The 23,508-nt window shown below is 42.1% G+C and overlaps 1 protein-coding gene across 2 annotated transcripts; it reads right to left on the bottom strand.

The window, feature by feature from the left end:
• Positions 1–1,110: 1,110 nt before the first annotated feature.
• Positions 1,111–21,566, bottom strand: BFSP2 (beaded filament structural protein 2). 2 transcript variants are annotated; one of them, XM_021531285.3, is made up of 7 exons: positions 21,111–21,566; positions 13,721–13,803; positions 11,719–11,875; positions 8,087–8,248; positions 2,825–2,956; positions 2,142–2,362; positions 1,111–1,349 (listed from the first exon to the last, which is right to left on the bottom strand). In XM_021531285.3, the coding sequence occupies exons 1-7, from the start codon at positions 21,564–21,566 to the stop codon at positions 1,346–1,348; spliced, it is 1,215 nt and encodes a 404-aa protein (XP_021386960.3). In that variant the 3' UTR covers positions 1,111–1,345. The 2 variants fall into 2 exon arrangements, with proteins under 2 accessions (XP_021386960.3, XP_077642971.1); XM_077786845.1 differs by lacking the exon at positions 8,087–8,248.
• Positions 21,567–23,508: the final 1,942 nt, after the last annotated feature.

Genomic DNA, 23,508 nt, shown 5'->3' on the forward strand with positions numbered 1-23,508 from the left:
CCTGTAATTCACTGGTGGATCAAGTTTAGTGGATTTAGAGAGTATTTGATTTTCAGTCATTACAATCTAAGTAGCTTTTTTAGCTAATGTTTCAATTGAAAATTGAAATATCTAAAGTCTTCCTCTCATATGTGCTGTATGCCACTGTGTTCTCTAATATATGCCATTTCTCAGTAGTCTTTGAGTCCATTCAATGAACTGTGTTGTCATCTAGTGTAACTGTTGGTCTTGTGAAGTCCCAATCCAACAAACACATGTATGGTTAACTTCATCGCTGTGTGGAAACCTATGAAGGAAAGCCAACCACCTGCCTAAAATTTTGAGTGATAGGAGCTAAGGTTCATTATGTTTCTCTCAAAATGCAAGCTCCATCTTGGCATTTTATGTAACCATACTGCACATGCAATACAATGAGGTTATCGATGTTTAAAATATTCAAGAAAGTCAAAAGTGAAAGATAGAGAAATCTTTTCCCTCATGATGCCATCAAAATACAGGCAGCGACCTAAGGTTAGCCATCAGGTTGATGCTATGTGGATTCCTGTTCAAAGGAAGTGTGGCTGACCTGGCTTGGAGGGAAGTGATATTAAGAAACAGCAACCATATAAAAACAAATATAAAAATAGATCAATATATCAAAAAGTGTCAAATTTTCACAAACTGATACCCTGGCTTGGACTTTCACTATACAGTAAAAGGATGTAACCTTCATGCAGGTAGAACTGCTGTTGCTCCTGCACCTTCATCTTTTCCAGAAGCTTAGTCTAGACTTAAAAATGTGTTTGTAAGGTACTGTTAGGATGCTTAGATTAATGATTCTGCTGGTTTACATATTACAAAATTATTCACGTTGAGTTAACAGTGCACTTAAACTCCTTTGGCATTATTTGAATTAGATTTCACGCTACTGAGCTGATGGTCTTGTGACACAACAGAGCACTCATCATCTCCATCTGGGTGCTGTGTGGAAGGGTAGCTCAGTCTTGATATATTTGTACTGTGAAAAGAAAGAGTTTACTTGGTGGGAAGTGGAGAGTTGATATTCTTAATCCAAACCCCTCCAGCTATCGCAAAAAAATACTGGAAGGAAATAAAAAATGAAACAAAAGCTTGATATTCTTTATTTTTATTATAATTTTAACACCATGAGTAAATTGAAATCTGTAAGCAAAGCAATTATATGAAGAGGGTCTAATAAAGTTGTTCAAGCTACAACCTACTTTGATTGTTGAATCAAACTGAATAAAGCAGGCTGCTTTGATGGGTTTTTAGCTTCCACGAACATAATTGGCAGTGACATCTTTTGCTTTAATGGCAATGATCTTCTGTGGGCTAGGAGTAATAATCAGCTGAAAGTCAAAATAAAAAAAAAAAGATAAAATTTTACTAGAAATAGGAAAATTGCTGAACTAAGTCCTATCCTCGGTGAAATCTGGTGAAATCTCACCAGCTTCAGCAAGATTTGTTTACTTTAAAATTCTCCCTGTCCTGAGCAGAAGAGCAAGTCAAAATCTGTGGATCAGATTCTCAGAGGTTCCCATGGCTAGGAGGGATTAAGGATTTTAGGAAAGCCCAACCAAGCAACCCAACCACTGTAAAGGTGTTTACAGGTTATTCCCAGAGGAAAAATCTTAAGAGTCAGAACCACATTTCTTCACAAAAGGTACAGTCAGCGGTCCAGATTCTGTCCTTGGACTTCAGGGCAAAGTTACAAGCGTAGAAAGTGAGTTTTCCCAAGATCTCAGCTATAATACTCAGACTGTATTGAGGGAGGAAGAGGGATGGCATAATGTATTCAAATCAAGAAAAAACAACACATCTACTTTGCAGCCACTAATGTAGCCCCTTGTAGTAGTTTTTTAATATCACATCTCAAACCTCCAGAGAAGTGAAACTCATGGCATGTTCCCAAACCATGTCCTTCTGTAGTAGTGGTGGAAAGTACCCAAGTACCCATTTCCAATACATTATGAGTCTCTGTTTGATGGGATTTGGTGTGTTCTCCCCCTTTGGCAGCTTCTCCAAACCTCATGATCTGCCAGCCAGCCTTATGAAACATGAGAAGCACCCCAGTCCTGCTTCCAGCATCCTCACAAGCCCTTCCCAGGGAGCATGTTCTCCACCCTTTTAAGGACAAGTACCTGCTTTGCTCTCCATCCAGGAGGCAGTGATATGCAGCAATGTCTTTCTCCAGCTGCTGTTTGCTAGTCAGCAGATTTTCACGATCCCTCTGCTGCTGCTCGGTTTCTACTTTGATTTCTCCCATCTCTGCCTCCAGCTTGGAAATGACAGAGCCTAGGTTCTGCAGTTCGATGTCGTGCCAGTGCTTGGCATCATATAAAGAGTTCTCCAGACCCCTCTTCTGCAAGGGCAGGACAGCAGACAATAAATCAGTCAATTTCCATGTGCTTCATAGTGATTTTTATTCAGGTTTGGCCAATATCTCTATTGACTATATGTATATTTTGAGAAATCCTTTCTTTTACCTTGATATTAGGTATTATCATTACAAAAGTTGAATATCTGCACTTTTACAAGGTGCAGATATTCCTCACATTGTCTATACTACACTACCAAGCAATCTTGGTGAGACTGAGTACAAATACACTGAAGATGGAAATTTGGAGCCTGGTTGTCAAATGTGGTACACTTAGAACACTATTTCAATCAAGAGGAGTCCAGAAATGTCTGGTACCTCTAGAAACAGTATCTGGTGGAAAATGGGATTCATTCTTAAATCTGCATCCCAAACCAGGAATGTTCCCCTCAGAAGATGCATTGAGTTCGCAGAGAATACACCCACTGAAAACCCAGCTTTCCTTACCAAGGTTCTCAAAGATTCAGTTTCTGCTTGCAAGCTCTGTATTTTGCAGGCAATTTCATGGAACTCGGTTCTGAGGCCCTCCACCAGCTCTTCCTCCTGGGTTCGCACGGCAGCCATCGTCTCAGCCTGTTGCTGGTGAAAGAAGGCGACTGTCATCACAACCTACGCAAGTTATGGTCTAGCTTCCTTACAGACCAAACTGACAGTAATATCTTCACAGTCTGTGGCAATTCTGACTATAAGTTTGATTCCTGTGCATTAAATCCCTTGGTTGAATAATTCTGGATACTTCTTAGTGTCAAAATTATCATATTTTCTAGGCATTTACTGTAAAATGGCTTATACATATGAGCATATTTATGTTATCTGTGTCAACAACAGCTGTTCAGAATTCATACTTGTATGTTTAAGATTATCTCTAAAGAGAAAACATTGCTGTAATTGTTCATTTTATAACCATACTATAAGATTTCTTAAAAAGTTGTGTGTCTTCAGAACTACTCACCCCTTAATTTTGCACATAAGATTCTATGAGTCAGAGAGCAAATCATATCACAGGGATCAAAAAAAAATTCCTGTTAATTAAGTCCTAAGTTAATTATGCTATTTCCTGCTCTTATGGCTTGGGGGATTTTATATGTGTTTATTCAGGTTCCTTGAAAATAGGTGAAGGAAAAAATACCTTAGTAAAAATAGAATTTCTGTACTTTTTAATAAGGGCTGAGATCAATGTTTTTCAGCCCAGAGCTGGGCTCTCTAGAAAATACAGTGCTTCAGTCAAAACCTACATTTCTTGTGGCTGATGCTAAAATTAAACTATGCAAAATACTTCCATCCCACTCTGAAACTTCATCTTGACCCTGCTCTGATTTTCTTTTCTTTTTAAAAGTAAGATTGAATTTTAAAAAATCTAGGACCATCCACCAAAAATAGGTAGGTTTTTTTTTGTTGTTTTTTTTTTGTATTACCATGTGAAGCCCAGACCTTGCACATTGTGAATGAAATAGCCTCAGAGGAAAAAGGTCATTTAAGACCAGTTAAGACTGGTCATTTAAGACCAGTTAAGTCTCAAACAGAAATTTAGATTTAAGAACCTGTGTTGCAGAGGGCTGAATTTCAATCCAAGCACCAAACCTGTCCTTTCCAGCAAATTGCAAAGAGCCTTTGTTTTCTGGAAATGCTTTGTTTGGGCTTGTGCTTCAGAGAGACATAATTCTACCTGACTATTCCTGGTAAACCAGTGATCAAGGACCTGCCACTCTTCAGTGAATTGTGTCTCCTAAATTGTGCTGAGAGAGTAGTCTGCACCTTCTTGGGCTATGAGGACTGCAAATGACTCTTTTTAAAGAGATACACAAGAAGAGAAGGTGCCTTTGCATCCCTATTTACAGCCTACACTCATTACCTGAAGCCTGGCTTTTGCATTTACCCTGCTGGTGGCCCAAATGCTACCGATAAGTCCAGCTTGCCGTCCCCACAAGTGGCATTGAAACCCTTCCAGGAACTGTGAACCTGCTCGTAGAGTTGTGAACAAGAGAACAGGCAGATGGAGTAGATGGAGATGGCTGCATCAGATCCTAAACATTGAGGAGGACACACTGAATGTGCTCTAAAACTTTTGGGACATGAGAGGTTTCCCCACCCTCCTTACAAGGTTATCAGCCCCAAGTGTCCATGTGTGGGGTGCTGATGGGCATGACACTTGGCCTCAGCTTTGGGGTTCCATTTGTGGAGAAATGCAGAAGTAGTCTGTGTATCCTCTTCACTAGGTAATTCATGTTTTCTGGGGACTTTTCCTGTTCCTGAGATGCTCTATATGGGGATGGCTATACATATGGTGACCACAAAAAATTGGATTAATGGAGGGAGAGGATGAAATCATCTTCCTAAGTCTTTATCATGTCAGTGCTTGAGTTTCCTAGGAATCTGTGGATTTTGAACATCTGTACAGCTCCGAGTCAAGCATTGTGCATGAGTGCAGAATTCCTTATTGGTCTGCTTTTCATGGAATCCAGATAATGAAAAAATGGTTAGGAATGGAACACCAACACCCAGAGTTGACCAATGTGGTATCTAAATAAAGTTACTTTGAAAAGCTCTTGAGTATTGTTGGAAAGTTTTAGCAAAGTAGCAAAAAAGGGATAAACAACTGGCATAATTCACAAAATTTTTCAGAACTTTTTATGTGGTCAACTAAGAAAGCTGCGTGTTTGTATGCTCAGGGCAGAACTTCTTCATGGATCAACAGCTGTTCAAGAGACAGAACATGAAGATGAAAATGGAGGTCTAGTTACAGTAAGACAGAAGCTTAACAGCTTGATGCCTCAAGGTCTACTGCATTGGGAATAAAGCATGAATTAGAAGGATTTATGGATGACAGATTAGCAATGAGCAGGGGTGGATGTTTGGAATCAAACTACATGAATGAACAGCACATCAGTAAGTAAAGTATCTTGCCAGGAAAAAAAAAAAAATTAAATAGCATGCATATTTTGCAAGGGTTTGAATTACTTGTGTCAATTTGGGGAAAGATTTTGACCACTACAGACAAAAATGTGCACAGGTGAAACCAATGGACTTGAGTTTTGAGGTTACTCATCTAAAAAAGGCTCATGTGAAACCCCATTAGGTATGAATGTAAATTGGTGTGTTTTGGTGCCTAAATATCCTTGAAAAATTGAGCCAATACTGCTCAAATGCAGTAACAAGGCAAAGCAAATGAGGTAAGGTAATTAGTCAGAAAATAGCAAAAATACTAAAGTAGTGCCATCATGTCTAACTCAGTGCTAGGATATAATTTGAAACACCTTGGTCTGAGCTGGTCACAGGTACACCAGAGAGTAGGTGCAGAAAAAGGAAATTAAAATATTAGGGGCCAAGGAAAACCTCACAGAGAGACACTGAAAAAATTGGTAATGAAAAGCCAAGGAGTGCAGGGAACTGCCCTCCCTCCTGTGATGTCACAAAAGAGCAAGAGGAAGTTTTTCACTGTGTGGATAACCAAATGATACAACTTAACCACAAAAGATGATTTAAAACCACAAGCTTAGCTGGTAAAAGCTAAACTCTTGTCATCTGTATACATAGTAGTAATCTGAATTGATCTGTTGCTGTAGGAGGTAAGGGACACAAAACTGAATTATCTGGGTTTAATTTGTGAAAAAAGCCCCTGAAGTGTCTTACCAGAACCTGTGCAGAACCAGAACTGATTGCTCCAGAAATCTGTGATATTCTGTTTCTTTGTTCCATTAAAAAAACCAACCAAAACAGGAACAACTGAAAGTAGTAAGATGGCTGAGTATCGGTGGGCTGCATATCAAAGACATGATAGAACAGTGTACTAGGAGCTGTCAAGTTTCTCCCAAAATGGTATCTCTGAGCAGCTAAAAGACCAGATATTGAAGGTATGAAAGAAATAGGAAGAAAGAAATTGTAAGGGTGTTTTTGCACAGGAGGAGAAGAATGAGGAACAAGCAGGACAGGGGAGTGGGAACACTGAAGAATTTGGTGCCATCAGAGTCATGCTAATTTTGGAGAAACCTGGCAGTGGGCCAGGAATTGATTTTTCTGGGGAAAGCTAAAGAAGCTACTGAGGATGCCCTAGCTTTTCAGGGCTACATGTGCTTTCCATGGAGGCACTCTCCAGGCTCATGTAGTTTATTAATGTGTCACTTACTTCCTTTGGACTATATGAGCTCAAAATCAGGCTCCACAGACTAACTTTATGAAGAAAAACTTTATGAAAACTTAATATGTCTGGAATTTTCATAGACTTGATGGGACCTCTGGAATAACCCCTTCTGCTTGGCTTCTTGTATGTTTCCTAGCGCTTTTGGTATCACTGTTGTCACAGGATTTTTCTTCTTTATTTTGAAAATTAACTCGGAGCTTGCACATGTGTTTACATATGAAATATGTGAACATATGTTGCATATGAAATATGCAAACATATTTCTTGGTTTTGTTGTTTTTTCTTACTGTATGCCTTCGATACCCCCTACACCTCTCATGGCAGCTCTTTTCCTAGAAACAGGGGGGATATATTTATATGGTTTTGCTAAGTATTTCAACAGCACTGCTGCAATTATGATTTCACAGTATTACAGAATATGCTGATTTGGAAGGAGCCCACAAGGATCATTGCATCCAACTCTTGGCTCTGCACAGGATCATACCCAAGAGTCACACCATGTGCCTGAGAGTGTTGTCCAAATGCTCCTTGAACTCTGTCAGGCTGGTGCTGTGACCACTTCCCTGGGGAGCCTGTTCCAGTGCCCTACCACCCTCTGGGTGAAAAATCTTTCCTGATATCCAGCTCAAACCTCCCCTGACACAACTTCAGGCCATTCCCTTTAGCCCTGTCACTGGTCAACACAGAGAAGAGATCAGTGCCTGCCCCTCCTTTTCCCCTCACGAGGAAGTTGCAGTGTGCAGTGAGGTCTCCCCTCAATCTCCTCTTCTCCAGACTGAACAAACCAAGTGACCTCAGCCGCTCCTCACCAGGGTTCCCCTCAAGACCCTTCATCATCTTCATTGCTCTCCTGATTTACTCTGTCATGCTCTGCTGTAAGAGCCAGCTCAGAATGAGATGGCTTCTAACATACAGGATTATTCACTGAACTTAATGCTTCAGCTGCGCCAAAATACTTGCTTTGGAAAATGAGTATCCTTCATGACAGAGAAAAAGCTGTATTAAAAGGCTGTCTCAGCCTCAGCCTCAGGAGAAGAGAACCCATATTTAAAGGGAATGGCTATTCTCAACACTTTTAATTTCTAAGTTAATATCTAGTTTTCCCACTGCTGCCAAAGGAAACAATATTGGGGAGAAACCAAAGAGTCTGTAGTGTAGAGGGCAATGTGTTTTGCTCTTATTTATAGACCCCTGTAAATTATTAAGTGGAGGAACAGCCCTAGTAAGAAGGGTAATAATAGTGGCTTATCCTATACAGAAGGTATCAACTGATTAAGTTTGTTTTCCTTAGCCAACATTGCAGAGCCCTTGGAAAGCTCCCACAGATACCAGCGATATGAGCAGGGCCATTTCCGCCAGTGCTTAACTCTGTGCATCCCAAGAAAGCTTTAGAAGTGCATTCTCCTTTGGACTTGGACCAAAATACTTTAATATCTTTTAATATCTTCTGTTTAAAAACTAAACAAAACAGAACAAAAAACACCCAACCCTCAAAGATGTTGCAGAATATTTGAAAGATTTTGTGTTTTCTTGGTATTTTGTGATGTTGGAGTGGGTTACAGAGTGCTGACCTTGGTACGGAGCAGGGCACCAGTCTCAGCACGATTCTTTTCAATGTCTCTCTCCCAGTGGATTCTGATTTTTTCCAGAATGTCATCCAGGCCACTTCCCAGGGGAACATCAAGTTCTTCCAGCTGAGATCCAGCAAGCTGCTTGTATAATACCTTCACATCCTTGAACAAAAATAACAAACATAAAGAAAGTGAACTGGACAATTGAATGGTATCTTTAGAGAAGCTCAATGAAGAGCTCTTTTGGTGCCACAAACAGAGAGTAATTAAATTAAATCCCAAAAGGTGTCTCTACATTAATGATTTAGTGCATGGAAGGGTTTCTTTTTCAGATGTGGATTTGCCTTGCTTCTGCATGGGGTCTCTTCCTGCAGATCTAGAGTACTGGAAGAGTTTTCCCCTTGGTGGAAGGAGACTGAAGCCCTGCACCAAGGCAGTGCCTGGAGCAGCCCTCTCAACAGTGGCAAGTTTCTCCAGCAGCCAGTGCTTGACACGTGCACGCTGCACAACGGGGACCTGAAATCACTACAAACATTGCCAGTAAAGCTGCAATGTGGACTTTGGGCCAAGGAACTAACAGCTTACAGGATATCAGAAACTCTTCCCTTGCTGCTGCACCATGCAGAAGCATGGGCCTTCCAGCAACTACTGGAAGCTACAAGATATGCAAAGCAGTAGGGGCTCTACAGCCTCGAAGCTTGTGTGGGACAAGTGTGTTTTATGCATGTGCATGTTAGATGAAGTGGATTCTCCTTTGTGGCAGCATTCTGTTCCTTCTTTAAATTTAAGTGCTCCAAAAACATGTAACCAGTAGAGAATTAGCAGGTTTAGAATTGCACACTTAAAGGTAGTTGTACATTTTGTTCAGGAATGCAAGAATTAATGAGATTTTCACATGTATCTTAACTGTCTGGCATTGCAATCCTTTTGTATCAGCCTGTTGATCTGTGTTATTGGCACACACACAAAAAAAAGGTAGTGTAAAATCATCTGTGAGTTATTTTTTTAAGCAATGACCCCTGACAGTGACAATACTGGAAAAAATAGATGGGAATTATGTGAATTATGAACCTGAAAGAATGCAAACCTCAAAATGTGCCCACTCCAAATTCACAAAACCGTTGAAAGGACCTGGCATGGATTTGCTAGTGGAAGCATGAATGGAAAGAAAGGTTTGTTAGTTCAGGAAAGTTCTTGGGACTGTATTTTGTCGGAGTTCAGCAATAGTTGCTTCTAGCCTTTATTCTGTGACTGGTCTTAAGCAGCTTCCCCTGGTCCTGATGCCATGGGAAACCCAGGCCTGTGCTGAAGGGGTTCTGCAAATACTCAGGTACTCCCAAAAGGTAAAGAAAAAAGCATCTTTCCACTCTGAAAGGCCTCCTTACTGGCTACATGAGGATCAAGATGGAATAAGGTGGTGTTCTTACTATGCGATAGACAGAGAACAGCATCAGCACCAGTTTTTCTGGTTTCACAGCAGTCATTGCATTACTTGGAGGTTTAAACAGGATCTTGTTTATTTCTATCATTTTTCTCTTTACCCTTTTATTTAAAGCAACTTCAATCTTCTCCTGCCATGCACTGGTGATGAAGCCACTGGTTATTTTCTGCAAAATCCCAGCCTTGGAATTAGACTGATGCAGGCAGGGAGCTGGTGTTGCATGCAACCTTATCTTGGCAAGCCAGTGTTGCAGAAATCTTGTGGTTGGAGGAACAACTGGTAAGAAATATAAGGTAGGATAGTACCTTGCTTTTGTGAGCCATCACAATTCAAGCTCTATCTTACTTTTGAGGCACCAGCACAGTTGTTTGCTCTCCCTTATGAGGGATTAGCAACAGCTCCACATTCAAGTCCTCATGAATAAGGATGCTGATTTGTGTTCAATCCTGAAATCCCTGCTGAAGGAAGTAAACCACCTTCATGCAAATAGAATAGTGTTGGTGAATGCAGTGAGTAAGTGGAAAAGTATTGCAAAATTGGATAGTGTGGGCTTCTCTTCTGGCTGCCTGTCTGTGGTGGTGCATCCTCCCCACCCACAGGGGCCTCCCTGTGGGTTCAGGAATTCTTTATAGACCTCACCCTTAATCAGTCAATGGTTCCTGGGCAATTAAGCTTGCCTTGAATTTATCAGAAACACTGTCTGTTCCTAGGAGCTTCTGGTGCCTAACAAAGGAAGGGGAAGAGACAGTCAGCTATCCTAGCATAACCTTGGAATATTAGTTGCCCAAATCATAGATTGAGTGGAACAATATTTTTGTTACCAGACTTCTGAGGATATCTCTGGTAATTACCATTTTGGATTGCAGCCAGGATGGAGATTGAGAGATGACTGGAGCCAATCATCTCAGTACTCTATAAACAGTTGTCCTGAGTGAGGACCTTGAGATCTGGACTGCAGAGGGTGTGAGCAGCAATCTCCCTCTGACTGGGACACCTCTCAGAGCTAACAAGCTCTCAAGTTTGCAATACTCAATACTTGTTGCCAAATGCTGATTGTGGGGCTTGGGATATCCCCACTACTCCTCAAGGCTCAGCCCTCACCTTCTGAGAGATGCAGAAGCATCTGACTTGAATATTGCACTGAACTTGAGGGAAATTTTTAACAGGCACTTTTTTACCAACTCCCTCATGTCAGTTTGTGTGCTAAATACCCTATAGCAAGTATAGTATGAATAGTGCCATCCCAGATCTACAGTTAAGTTACTGCTGTGCTTACAGGAAACCCTATTGGATCATTTTGTAAATGTTAAATTAGTCAGTGATCAGGTGCTGACAAATCCTATAGCTATAAACTGTTGATAAACTCTGAGGTAAAGTTTGGGCTCAGCTGCACCTAATCTCCATCAGAAGTTTAGAAAACAAGGAGGTCTGCTCTGAACCTCTTGACTCAAGGGGAAGGCCTCCCCTAACCCTTTTGACCTTTAGCACCCTCTGCATCCCCAATTTCCATGTAAATTATTTTAGATTCATTCTAATCCAATTTTTTTTGTGAACCTCATTATATAGTAAGTCATAAAATGAACCTTGCCATCAAAGTTAAATTGCACTTTCACATCTCATACTAAACCTACTTTTGCCAGCACCTTTGATGATGATTCTTTAGAGCCACTCCTTCTTGCCACTCTCCCTGTGACTTGCTTCAGTGTTGTGCTTCTCAAGAGAGACTCGGTTTTGGGAACCAAGCGCCTTGCTAAGCCAAACAGGGTATTTCCATAAGAACCTGGTTAATGCTCAATATTAGTAGTGCAGTAGGACCAGAACTGGTGCCCTGCACGTGCACTTTCTCCTTCCATCAGATCTCACTGTTGAGATGTCCACATGCATGACTGTGCAGCCCCTTGACCATCATGTGGTGTCTGACAGGAAATGAAGGGATGGTGTCTATTCCATGTCACATTTATCAAACACGAAAGGGCTAACACCTACACGTAGGTAATTTGATAATGTCTCAGGGGTTAGTCCTCTGAGTTAAAAGAGAAGGAGGAAATAGGAGTACATCTCAGGAAAATTCCAACCTCCTACCCAGACATGGCAGGTGGAGTTTTTAATATTTGCTTTGCACTCGATATATGATACCAACCAGATGAAACAGGCTCACATTGGCTTTGCAGTGTCCTGAGTCTGCACTTACTTCTTCATGATTCTTTGACAGCAAAGTTAGTTCTTCCTTCATGCTTTCTATCTGACTCTCCAGATCCATTTTAGTTAAATTAGCATCATCAATCACTTTATAAAGGGAATTAATTTCATCTTCCACTGCCTTTCTGAATGGCTGCTCATTTTCATATCTGCAGAAAAAAAAAAAAAGGCCAAACTTCAACACAGCACAGCTCAGCAAGTAAAACCTTTTTTTTTTCTAAATGATGCTATTTCTGCTAATTGGCAAATGTGTCCCAGAGGCACAGAAACACAGACAGTATACTTTGCTCTCACCTTGTCTACTTGAAGTTGACTGCCTGAAGTGCCCTGTCATTAATTCAGAATGTAAGAAAACAGGCCAAGTTAGCAGTATGTGCTATGGTGGTTATCAACCTGATAGGATTCCAGAAAAAGCATGGAGAGGCTCATAGTTTCTTCCTAAATCTGATATTTATATACAGTATCACCATGGGTGGCTTTTTCTCAGTTGTCTTGGCTGTAAAATGAGAATACCTACTCACTTGTCTACATAAAAACCTTTTAGAGCAATTGTAAAGAAAAAACATCAAGCATTACTTAAGGGCATGGGAAGTCTGGGCTATGTTCCAGAGTCCTGGCCCATCCCTAAGACCAAATCCCAGTAGTATCAAAATAAAGAGGAAATTTCTGTGGTTGGTTTGTCAGCTGGAAGTGCTGTTGGAACAAACGCCTCATTTCCAAACCATGGCTGCAATGGTAGGGAGATTTTGGCAATCAATTTCCAGAGCACTGCTTGATGCATTGCTCTTGTTTGTAAATTTTTGGTTTGGGCTTTCCATTGAAAATGTGCATTGCATTGTGAATCTCCTTGGATGGGAGACATGTGTGACAAATCTGTCCAACCTGGGGACCTGGAGGGGCTGGCAGATTCATTGGGAACCTGCTTCATAGGCACTTTGCTCCTTTATAGCCACCTTCATTGCTGGGAGTTTAAAGCTTGGGAGAGTGGCAGTTGATCCCAGGAGCTTTCACTATGCAGTACATTAGTCAACATTGTTTTTGTTATGTAGAATTCATGTCCAAGTCAGCTGACACTTCTAAAAAGTATTTTTTGAAAACTACACAAAATATGAATGTAACTTGCTGGACGTAAAGCCAAGTGAGTATCTCAGAGTTGTACCTTTCTGAAATAAAAGGCAAACTTAAGAATGATTAACACATTTTGGTTTTATGATTAAATAAAATAATGCTAGAGAGATAGAAAAATAATTTTAAGGGATGATAAAAAACCATAGGAGGTAAAAATCAATTAATTTGAAGTATGGTTTTTGTGTCAGAGCTTGCAAAAAGCTATTTGTAAATGAATGAGACAATTATGAGTATAAAAAGCTAGAAAGATCACAACACCAGAGTAAAATCTAAAGAGCTCAATGCACTCATACACATGACTATCAGGCTTTTAAAACAGAAAGGCAATAAAAAAAGTAGTTTGCCAGTGTTTAAAATCTTCTTTTATTTCCTATTCTTCTCAGTAAAGGGAAATCAGCACAGCCCATTTCTGTTTTCTTGTCTAACATTTCCACCCTGATGTCTGTAGTGGTGCAGTTTTCACTTTGTGGCTGTAGCAGAATGATTGTTACTTCCAAAAATCACTTAGTTTTGGCACTGAAGTACTGAAAATTACAACTACAAAGCACATGGAATTTCACCTTTATAAAATGCCAACTCAATTTTGAATGAATACCGGCCTCTCAGTGAGAGACCAATGTCTGTGTTAAGACTAGCTTAGGTCATTTTGCTTGTGCTTGTGCACATTTTTGTTACTATGAATCTTCAAAATCTTCCAAAATAATGTTAGCACCATCATTATTTTTCTGCCAAATCAGGGTTGAATATGAATATGCTACTTAAAAAACAAGCCCATTCTACTCCCTAGCATTACACCCTTACAAATTAAGTGTTCACAATGGCAAAGTTTAAAGAAAGTGTCCAGCTGTGTGTCACCACAGGACTACCTGTCTTTAAAATCTTCAGCACAGGCTTGAATATTCTCGGTGTGCAGCATAAGACGAGCATTTTCAAGGACTGCTTCACCCACCTAGAAGAAAAATACAACAGAGCTCAAGCAATGAACAGCTTCAGCACATGTATCTTAAGCTTTGATTTTGAAAATAATCCTTCATCTTAGGACTGTTCAAGTGACTCCTTCCACATAACTTAATCAATTATTTTTGTATATATAAGTTCACAAATTCTCAGCAAATAGGCGGTAATTTGTCATCAAACTGCTCATTCCTCCTAAGCCCTCATCTTCTTGTAGCAACACATTTATTCTGATCATCAGCTCTTTGCAAGGGGAAAAATTCATTGCTGTGCTCAAGGTATTTTCATCATTTAAGTCCCACTTATACCTTCTAGATACAATTTAAGCAGCACTTATGCAGTTCCTATTCTACTCCCCATATTAGCAGTCCTCTTCAGGGTCGTCCTCCTCAGGGAGCCACGGAATACTTGTTGCTCCTGCCGCCTGCGAGCCCTCCTCAGCTCCCAGAGCGTCGTTTTCCTTCTCCTATGGGATCCTCTAGGCTCTTGCGATAGATATGACACCTGAGAAGCCTTCAAAGATTATTACACTGATTGGAAAGATTGTGCAAATCAGACTGTGGTATCATTGCTACGGCTCTGGGGTGTATCTCTAATGTCCGAGAGGTACTTGAGAGGTAAGTAAACCTGAAAGGCTTGTGACTTGGCAGCTTGTTGTGATTCAGGAAGGTTATATAAAATGATAAAAAGGAAAAAAACACCGCTTCCTGCTCTGGAGTCACACGTGAACTGAGTTATGGAGATGACCATGCAGAATTCAGTACCAGGCTTAGAGTGATCACCTCTGCAAGTAAGTGTCTGGGAGCTCCAGTTACCCCATGATCCATGCTGTCACTCTGGAAAAGCCGAACTGAACATTTCTTTGGTCTTTCTCAAGAGACACCCATGAAGGTTTGCAGTGAAAACTAAATGACCTCATAAATAAGATCAGATTTTTAAGCTGGCCAGGAGAGTTCTTTAAGCAGAAAAAAATATTTCCTTAAATAATTAAGTCTATAACTAAAATTGCAAGTCACCCAAAGCATTCTGCTCCTCCAAGGTGAAACACACCATGCAATGTGGAAACATCAAGGATGCACCCAGACAAGTGAATCTCAACTGGATCTCAAGTGGTGTTGCCCTATGTTCCCACCTGCCCTGAGACTGCTTGGTGATGGGCTGGAGGTGGGCATGCAAGGCTGAAGCATTTCTGGCTGGTAATTAACATTTACCCTCATGGAGAGTGTCTTACTGCTCCAAATGTCTTACAAATGTTTGGACCAACAAGTATGTAATACTTGAAGGCACTTGATAAGGAGAAATGTGGAGAAATAACCTGTTCTTCACTATCCATTATGTCCATAATGGATCAGGAAGTTAAAAGCACTCTACATCTTTTCAATCTGATTAGGAACAACAGTTAAAAAAATGGTTTTCTTCATTCTCACCTACTGTTAGGGAAAAACAGAGCATGTGGCTGGGAGTGGAGCTTATTTCACACCATCGCATAGGAAACCTATTTTTCTTCAATAACTGCGGGATTTTTTGGCCAATTCCAAACAATATGATAGAGGGATAGGCCATCTCAGAGACATCCAGTTCTAACACATTTCATGAAAATAGCATCTGGACAGAGGAGAAAGGTTCTTTAAATACTGTCACTCACGGGGGGCAGTATTTACATGCCTCAATTTTGGCATGGGAAAGTTGGGGAGTACAGCAAAAGTGCAGGACTCAGAGATGTCACAAAAGCCACAGGTGTGGGCAAAGAGATGGTCACTCACCACCCTCCAGCCAGCCCTGTTGTGCAGCACACAAGTACAGAAGAATTCTCTGTGCTCATTTGCGCACAGAACTGGCTGCTATTCATTGTTCAACCCCTTAGTTCCTTTCCCCCAGTTTTTTTTGCCAACCCACTTTGCCAGCACTATCCTAACTCCCCAAACCCTGGGTTGTCCACCTGTGGCATTTCAGAGCAGCTGAGCAGAGCTGGGGCTTTTGGGGACATGCTTCTCTTCTGTCCTCAGATTCTCTTGCAGCAGGATGCCTGAGTTTCTCCTGAAGAATGGGAAATTGGCATTTAATCAGCACAGAAGTAGAGGGACCTCTTTGACACAAGCTCTGGAATCTTGGTTCCCTCTGATTTGCATGAGCTGTGGATACCCTTTCCTAAGCTCCAGAAGAAGAGATCTAAGTCTTCCATCCAGGGGCTCTTTTGTTTGATTTAACTCTCCTATTAATCAACAGCTGGATGCAAACACACAGCATTAGTGAGATAGATTTGTACCCACTTTGCTGACATGTGTACTGAAACACATGATGCAGCAGTTTAGGAAACACTCCCTTCTTTGTGTCCATAGGGAATGAAAGGCCTTGCAATGCTGCAAGCACTTAGATATTGCCTCCTCTGCTTGTAAAGCAGAAGGCAGAGCTGTTCTGCCTCACAGAGCTTCTGGGAGGCTTAAATCACTGATGCTCATGTGACATTCAAAGAGCCAAAATTGGGAAAGTTAAAAAACTGAAAATATTATTGCTAACAATAGCTCCTTTCAGTCACACATTGTCTTTCAACACTCTGTTCTGTGATGCACATACACCTTTTGATCACGATTTTTTTCAGCTCTTGAATTAACAGTGAATATTCATGGTATTAAACATCTTAACCACAAACCAGGACCAATTTTCTTTGATTTCATTGTGATTTTGTGAACATGAAAATGCAATGCTATTTTTTTTGAAGAAAAGTCTCATAAAAATCTGCATCAACATGCTGGCCCATTTGCTGTGTTACAGCTGGCATCAAGGATAAAACAGCTGCTTCAACAGAGTGATCAGATGCCAGACTGAAGTGATAGAGACACTTATAGAGAGAATTTACTCCTTATCCCTGGTGACTAACAACTTCTGATTTTTAACAGAGATTTGGCCAAGTTTGGCATGGCAAGATTTACTACGCCTTTCAAATTCTTAGCTGTGCTTTGTCTGTAGCTTTGTATATTTTTGCTATTCTTACAAAAGTCTAAATCCTATCTGATTGCTACTAAATTAATGGTCTCATGTGTGGCCTGTGATAATGAAGCTCATGGTTTAATTATTCATGTAGTGGAAACTTCTCTGGCTTTTAAGTTCACTTCGGTAAAGCAAACACCTCCATGGGGAAAGATCAGAAGATGTCGATCTAGTCTTTCCTTCCACACACACAAGGAAATAGTTGATATTAGACCATTGTTTCCAACAGGTTTTAATTCACAACTACAATCAGGCTAAAAGCCTGCAGCCCACTGCCAAGCAATAAACTCTTAATGGTCTTGGTCATGCTTTCCATGGTGAACCCTTTCTCAGAGCCTGAAGGAGGAAACCTCAAAGGCAGCAAACAAGCCATTTGTTGCATGGCCTCAGGAAAGGTAATACCTGGAGAGAGGATTAGATTGATGGCTCCTTTCCTGATTCCTGTTGCATTCAGGAAAATTCAACTTCATGTACATATCAAATATTTTATAAGTACACAGGACTGCATCAAAGAATGCCTGGTTCTCAAAGCAGGAGATACCTCTTCAAGAAATGATCTGTAAAACTGTAATGTTGCACAAGCACAAGGAGAAAACCTCACACTGCCTTACAGCTGCCTGTGAAGGCAGCCCAAATTTATGCTATTGGAGGTGGCTGAGAGAACATGATTAAAATTAATTCACTGCCATCCTCTGTAGGGCAGTTGATCAAGCTTTGTGCCATTTTGTGGGAGTTTGTTATACCCTTAGATGACTAGCAGAGTGCTATTTCACCCATTTACAGACACTGATCATGCACTGTATTGTGCTAGAGTGTATCACAAGTAACACTCAGAGGCTCTTCTGACCCTGCAGCAAATACATTAGTGCATGTGAGTCCAAATGTGGCAATTCCTCAGCTGTTAGACCTGCATATTCTCCAGCCTTAATAATCACACTGATTAAATGCTGCTAGAAAGGCCAAGTGCAAATAAAAGTAGCTCCATAGGAAAACTCTGGAGGTCTTTCAAATGCTCCCAACCACACACAGGATGTCATGATCAGTCACAGCAGTGACAAAATTGGTCCAGGATGTTGATTCCTTCTTTTGCTTGTGTGTTTACTCCTGTGATCTGAACTGCACTATGTGTCATCTCATAGACAAAATAAATCTCTGTGTCTCCCATCAGCTGTAATTGAGCAGTCATGGAGGCTGATCTACCCTCTTTTCTCTGTAAACTCACTCAGATTGTTTCAAGCATCCACTTCTGCCAGGTGCTGCCCTGTTCCCTGGGAAGGAATTGCCATTGTAAAGAGTCTCCTATTCTGCAGAAGAGACACATTTGATTAGAGAGAGAATTTTACACAAGAAGACCAGGATGAAGCCTGGAGAAGAGTATGCACAGGGTAAAGTTTGTATTTCTGTCATGAATCTGTAATTCTGTCATATGAATTCCTCTTGGCAGGGATTTCTCATTTCCCTCTTTTTCTGCAAATATCTTCTCACTTTGTGCCTGTCCCAATTAGTGTGTGTCCACCTGCTCTGCTAAAAGCCAGCTGCCCAAGCAGATAATTAACCCTGTGAGCTGGAGAGTGGCTTTCCATCATTCAGCTCCCACTAGTGATCCCCTGCTGCAGCCATAGCTCTGACAATTGCAAAGAAACACAAGTGGTTTTTCTTGAGGGATCCTGCACTCACACACACCCTCTGAGTCACTTGCTGACACCTTTTTTCCCTTAGCTCTGTGTTTAGGAGATATGCTGGCACCGAGCTGGTTTTGCTGGCAATGCAACTACCCAAAATTTGGGATGCTGGAGCACATTCCAGGAAGGGCAGGAGGGAAATAGGACTTCAGGTCTGCTGGTGTCTCTCCTGTGCCACTGCAGAGATGGGCCTGTCACATTTGTGATTTTGAGACCAGGAGAGTCCTTTGTGGCCATGTCCTTGTCTTCTCATTAGCAGGGAAAGAGGAAAGGGCTCCTGCTTAGACCTCCTCCCAATTGTGTAATTTTCTTTGCTGTTTCTTGTTAAAAAACTGTTCCTATCATGAGTGCTTGGGCTAATACAGGTGCCTGCTTGAGTGTTTTTTTCCCCCAAAACTTTCATAGCCGCTTCATGCAAATGGCACTGAGGGGTTTTATGACTGCTGGGCATTTCTCCCCACTGAACCCATGGGCCTGGCATCCAAATGAGTGCTCAGATTTTACAAGAAGCTTAAAATGAGGTATGCCACTTTTAAAGAAATCAAGGTAGATGTGTACATCTGCAGAAAATCTGAATACATTTACAAAAAAATACATTTAGGAATGTATCTGCCAGGTTTCTCTCATTTCTGCTACACCTTGCTCTGAATGCCTTTTCCTTTTCTGTTTGGGATGTGTTGTGGCAAAAGGGTTCGGATTTCATGTGATTTCCGCTGTTTCTGCCACAACTGATTTTGACATTATTTTAATATATGTGGTGGTTTCAATGTTGATGCTGGCAAAATTTTACCAATTAGCTCCAAGACGAATGAGCTAATTGGTGTTTGGGCTGGATAGGGTCCTACTTTCATTTCTGGTTAAATGCTTAATAAAAAAAGCAAAGAAATCTATTAATCAGAATTGAACATAACAGCTTGGATCACATCCGTGAAAGACAAAACCCACTAAGTGATGCCTCTTTTATTGATTTAATTGAAGCAATTCAGAAGATTTCATGTGTTCTCTGATGTGTTTTGATAGTTAAATAGATACGGATGATGCTAATCTTTTTCTCTTCTTTTCTATGCAACTCACAAATGCTATTACTACATGGCTTTATTTTTCTGATTTTCATATGGGAAGAGCCTGATATTCAGGCTAGATTTCATTATGAGATGCTCTTATTAATTTATAAAAAAGAGGTAGAGGCAAGGATGACCACAAAGGAAGGTTGAAAGGAAAGCAATTTGGATGAAAAATTAATACATTTGCAGGTTCATCTGCACTGCAATGCTGGAGGTTTATGTAATGAAAAATCAAACAGTCCTTCCTAAATGGTCCTTTCCTATGGTCCCACATTTTTGGGCTTAACCATAAATCCTGGTAGGATTTACAGATGAGGTCTACAGCTACAAAATGCGACACTGGTCTGGAGAACATGGGATGGCAGCTGCAAAGGATTAACTCCCTGTCACCTATCAAAGTCCCTATCTTCCCCAGGGAGGGAATAGGTTCAAGGAGATGGCTTTTTGTACCCCAGATTCAGAGCACCCCTTTACTTCAGCAGCTGCTCCCTTCAGGAGGCAATAATGTCATTTACCAATAGCAACTTTAAAAGCTGGTGCTTAAGTGGGTGTTTCTGCTGACACGATCTTTGTACAACAGCTTATGCCAACACATTCAGGGTTCAAGCAATGTTTGTGGTGTTCTGGGAGAACACCTGCCCTAAAAATGCAAAGTAAAACTGGCTAGCCCAAGTTTAAACACACAATTGTCCCAGGCAACTTAAAGTTGGCTTTCAGGCTTTGTGAAGACCCAGTGATGCCATTTTCTGTGCCTACAAAAGCGCTGCTGGGAGAGGTGTGTGAGATGCCAGATTCCAGGTCTGTGGAATCCTGTCTGCTCCCACTGGATGGGAGTTGGGAAGCCAGGCTTGTGTGGTGCACCAAGACCTCAGCAGACAGAGCCTTGTGTTTGCTGCAAGCAGGACATCAGCCTGTGAGGCCTTACTGACAGCAAAATTAAATTTTTCTTGTCCATGAGGTCAATACAGACACTATTTCACTATAAAGATTTGTGCTGTATGGAGAAGGTGGGAGTGAGGGATGGTGGGGGTGATGGCAAAGGAAAGGAAGGGAGTCACTCATTTGTAGCAATGTAATTGCTATTTTTAAATAAATAGAGCTTTTGAAAATGTTATTAAGCCAACAAGGGAATGAAGTAAAAATCTGAATTGCTGATTAAAAAACAAAACCCCTCAACGTGCTTGTAATATCATGTTGAGAGATAACCTAATTCAGTCCTAGTAGGTTTCTTTCAATAATTTTGATACTCAGTGTAATAATCACAGACATAAAATTAAAAAAAAAAAAAAAAAAAAAAAAAGGAAAAAACCACCACCCGTTCTAATCAACCCAGACTTTGGCGCCTTGGGGTGTATTTCAATCGCTCCCATGCACATGACGCCTGAGGCAATTCTCCCGCTTAATAGGCATAATAATGCTAATTATCATGAAGATAGATTTTAAACGCTCTGTCTAGGCTCCTCGCCTCGGAATCAGACGGCATTCATGGGCAGCCTGGTCCCTGGCCGCCCGGAGCTGCTGATGACTCCCTCCCGCCCCGCCGGCTGCCGGCGGCGCTCCGCGCTCACCTGGTGGTAAATCGCCTCCCAGTTCTCCCGCAGCGCTCCCCAGCTGCCCACGCTGGCCGCCTTCTTGTCCAGGTAGACTCTGATGTGCTCCTCCAGCTCCTGGTTGACCTGCTCGAGGGCTCGCACCTTCTCGATGTACTCCACCAAGCAGCCATTCAAGCTTTCGTAGGAGAGACCCCTGCCCTTATCCAGCCCCGGGGCCAGGGGCACGGCGGCGGCGGAGCTGCGGAGACCCTGGAGGAAGACGCTGCTGATGCCCAGGGCCCTACGGGACACTCGGGTGCCCAGGCTGCTCACGCCGCCGGTGGGAACGGTGCCCACGTAGACGCCGGGGGGTCTGGACAGGCTCCCTCCGCCTCCGACGCTCACCCGGCGGCCGGGCGGCCCCGAGCTCTCCGCCGTGGAGCTGGAGGGCTGCTGCCCCAGGAAGGAGGACCGGCGCCTCGGCAAGGGCATGCTGTCGCTCCAGCCTGCCGAGCACCGCCGCTCAGCCCGGCCGCCTGGCCCCGCACTGGCGGCAGCGATGTGCCGAGCCCAGCAGGTTGGGGCTCGCCCGGGATTTCGGCTTTGTGCGGCGGCTTTCTGGAAGGGGGGCTTTGTGCCGCCTGGGAGCACCCGTCCCATTGTCCGGACGGCTGCTGGGTCAGCAATCCCATTTCAGGCGAAATCTCCCTGCTGCTGCTGCTGCAAACGTGGCAGATGAAAAGCACAATGGTGTTTACGGGGACAGCGGGACGGGGATTCAGTACAATGCACGTGTTAAAATACCAGCAGTGTTTTCTACGCTGACACCCGGGCGATTTCCTTCCCTTATAACACAGGTATCCAGTTATACACTACAAACGCGTCTGCTTCTCACGCCAGTGCTTGCTCCAGACATAGTCTACATCAGCAAGATGTTTCCTAACTTAGCACAACCCAAACCTCCGTGGAGTCAACTGGGCCACAGCTGAGCAGAGCCGAGCCAGCCTTTTGCCACTGTAGAACATTGAATGTTCCCTTGTGTCTGCTGCAGCTTCTGGGTTTCTCTGCAATTTGGCTTCACCACCCACCCAAGGGATATTGACACAATCTCAGCAGATTTTATAGGGACAAGCACCCTCATGTCCACCCCTTCTCAGTCAGTTTAACTTCACATAATCAATTGCACTTTATGTGCTCAGCAAGGACATGTTTCCCTTCTTGGCCTGTGTAACGTGGTGACAAAGTGAGGCAACTGTGAATTAAAAGAAAAGGGCAAAACAATCCTAGAGACTTATTGCAAGGAAAGAGGGATATTTCCCTTGCTCTTCTTTTTATGTCACTATTATTTAGCTACTAGCGATCAGGTGGGTTTATAGGTAATAATAAGTAATAAGTAGGATGTGGTCCTGGTACAGCGCAATCCTTCACAACACAATGTTAGGTCTGGCTTTTTCTACGTACACACAGGGATACTTCACATCAGGATGCTGTTCCAGTGCAGGATCACCATGTGTGCATCTTTGTAGGCACGATTGTAATGTGCTGATGTTGGGCATTGCCCTAATGCAGTGTAGGTTTGTGCAGGGGCAGTGGTGAGTCTTTGGCGAGACAGGATACAATCAGAAATCCCTGTCTTCCACTGGTGCCTAATCCTGGCTCACTGGGTTGATAGCTGAGTTTATTTTGCTTGTTTTTTTAAGTTGGAGAATTGAAAGGCTGCTTAAAGTCAGGTCACCATTTCCAGGTTGTGTGAAGACTGGGAACAGCACAGCATCTCTCAGCTTTGCAAAAACTTTTGTCTAGTTTAGGTATTCTGCCTTTAGATTACCAAGCAAACTTTTCTGGTTAAATGGGAAGCATCCTCCAATATTTCTTACACAGTATTTTCAGTGTAGTTGCTCTGTGTCAAATTAGAAAATCTCCCTTGCAAAAGTAATACCATGTACAGAAAACAAATGTAATAATGTGGACTCTTTTTTCAAAGAAATTAATTTAGTTTTTTGTAACCTTGTTCTCTCTGTCCACTTCCCTCTTTAAATAAAAACAAAGATCCTTGTGGGATTGCTTTTGCTCTTGGCAACACTCTCCTATCAAACAGTGGTTTCTAGGAGGTTATTTAGTAATTGATCATGAGGATCACAGGTATCATATTGCATAGCACTTATCCCATGGTGAAAAGATACATTCCCAAAGTGCCCATCCATGTTCATACACAGTCCTGTCATCCTGCCTGCCCCATGACCTCATGAGAAAGGCCTGCATTACTCTCTGATGCTGAGCAGAGAAACAAATACACAGGAGAGTCCCTGTAACATTTCAATCTTCCAGTTTCCAGAAGCCTGTGGTCCACATTCAGGTTTGTGCCTTGGCACAGCAGAAGTGCATGTGTGGGATGGGGAGAGGGGAGGAGCAACGAGGCCTCTGTGGCCCCCTC

This window comes from Lonchura striata, chromosome 1, assembly GCF_046129695.1.
Source record: "Lonchura striata isolate bLonStr1 chromosome 1, bLonStr1.mat, whole genome shotgun sequence".
NCBI classification, from domain to species: domain Eukaryota; kingdom Metazoa; phylum Chordata; class Aves; order Passeriformes; family Estrildidae; genus Lonchura; species Lonchura striata.

Coding starts and splice junctions, on each gene's coding strand:
- BFSP2 (XM_021531285.3), bottom strand. CDS start 21,566: ATGCCCTTGCCGAGGCGCCGGTCCTCCTTCCTGGGGCAGCAGCCCTCC. Junction 8,249..11,718: donor TGTCAAAGAATCATGAAGAA/GTAAGTGCAGAC, acceptor TTTTTGTTCAAG/GATGTGAAGGTATTATACAA. Junction 2,363..2,824: donor CTGAATCTTTGAGAACCTTG/GTAAGGAAAGCT, acceptor CTGCCCTTGCAG/AAGAGGGGTCTGGAGAACTC.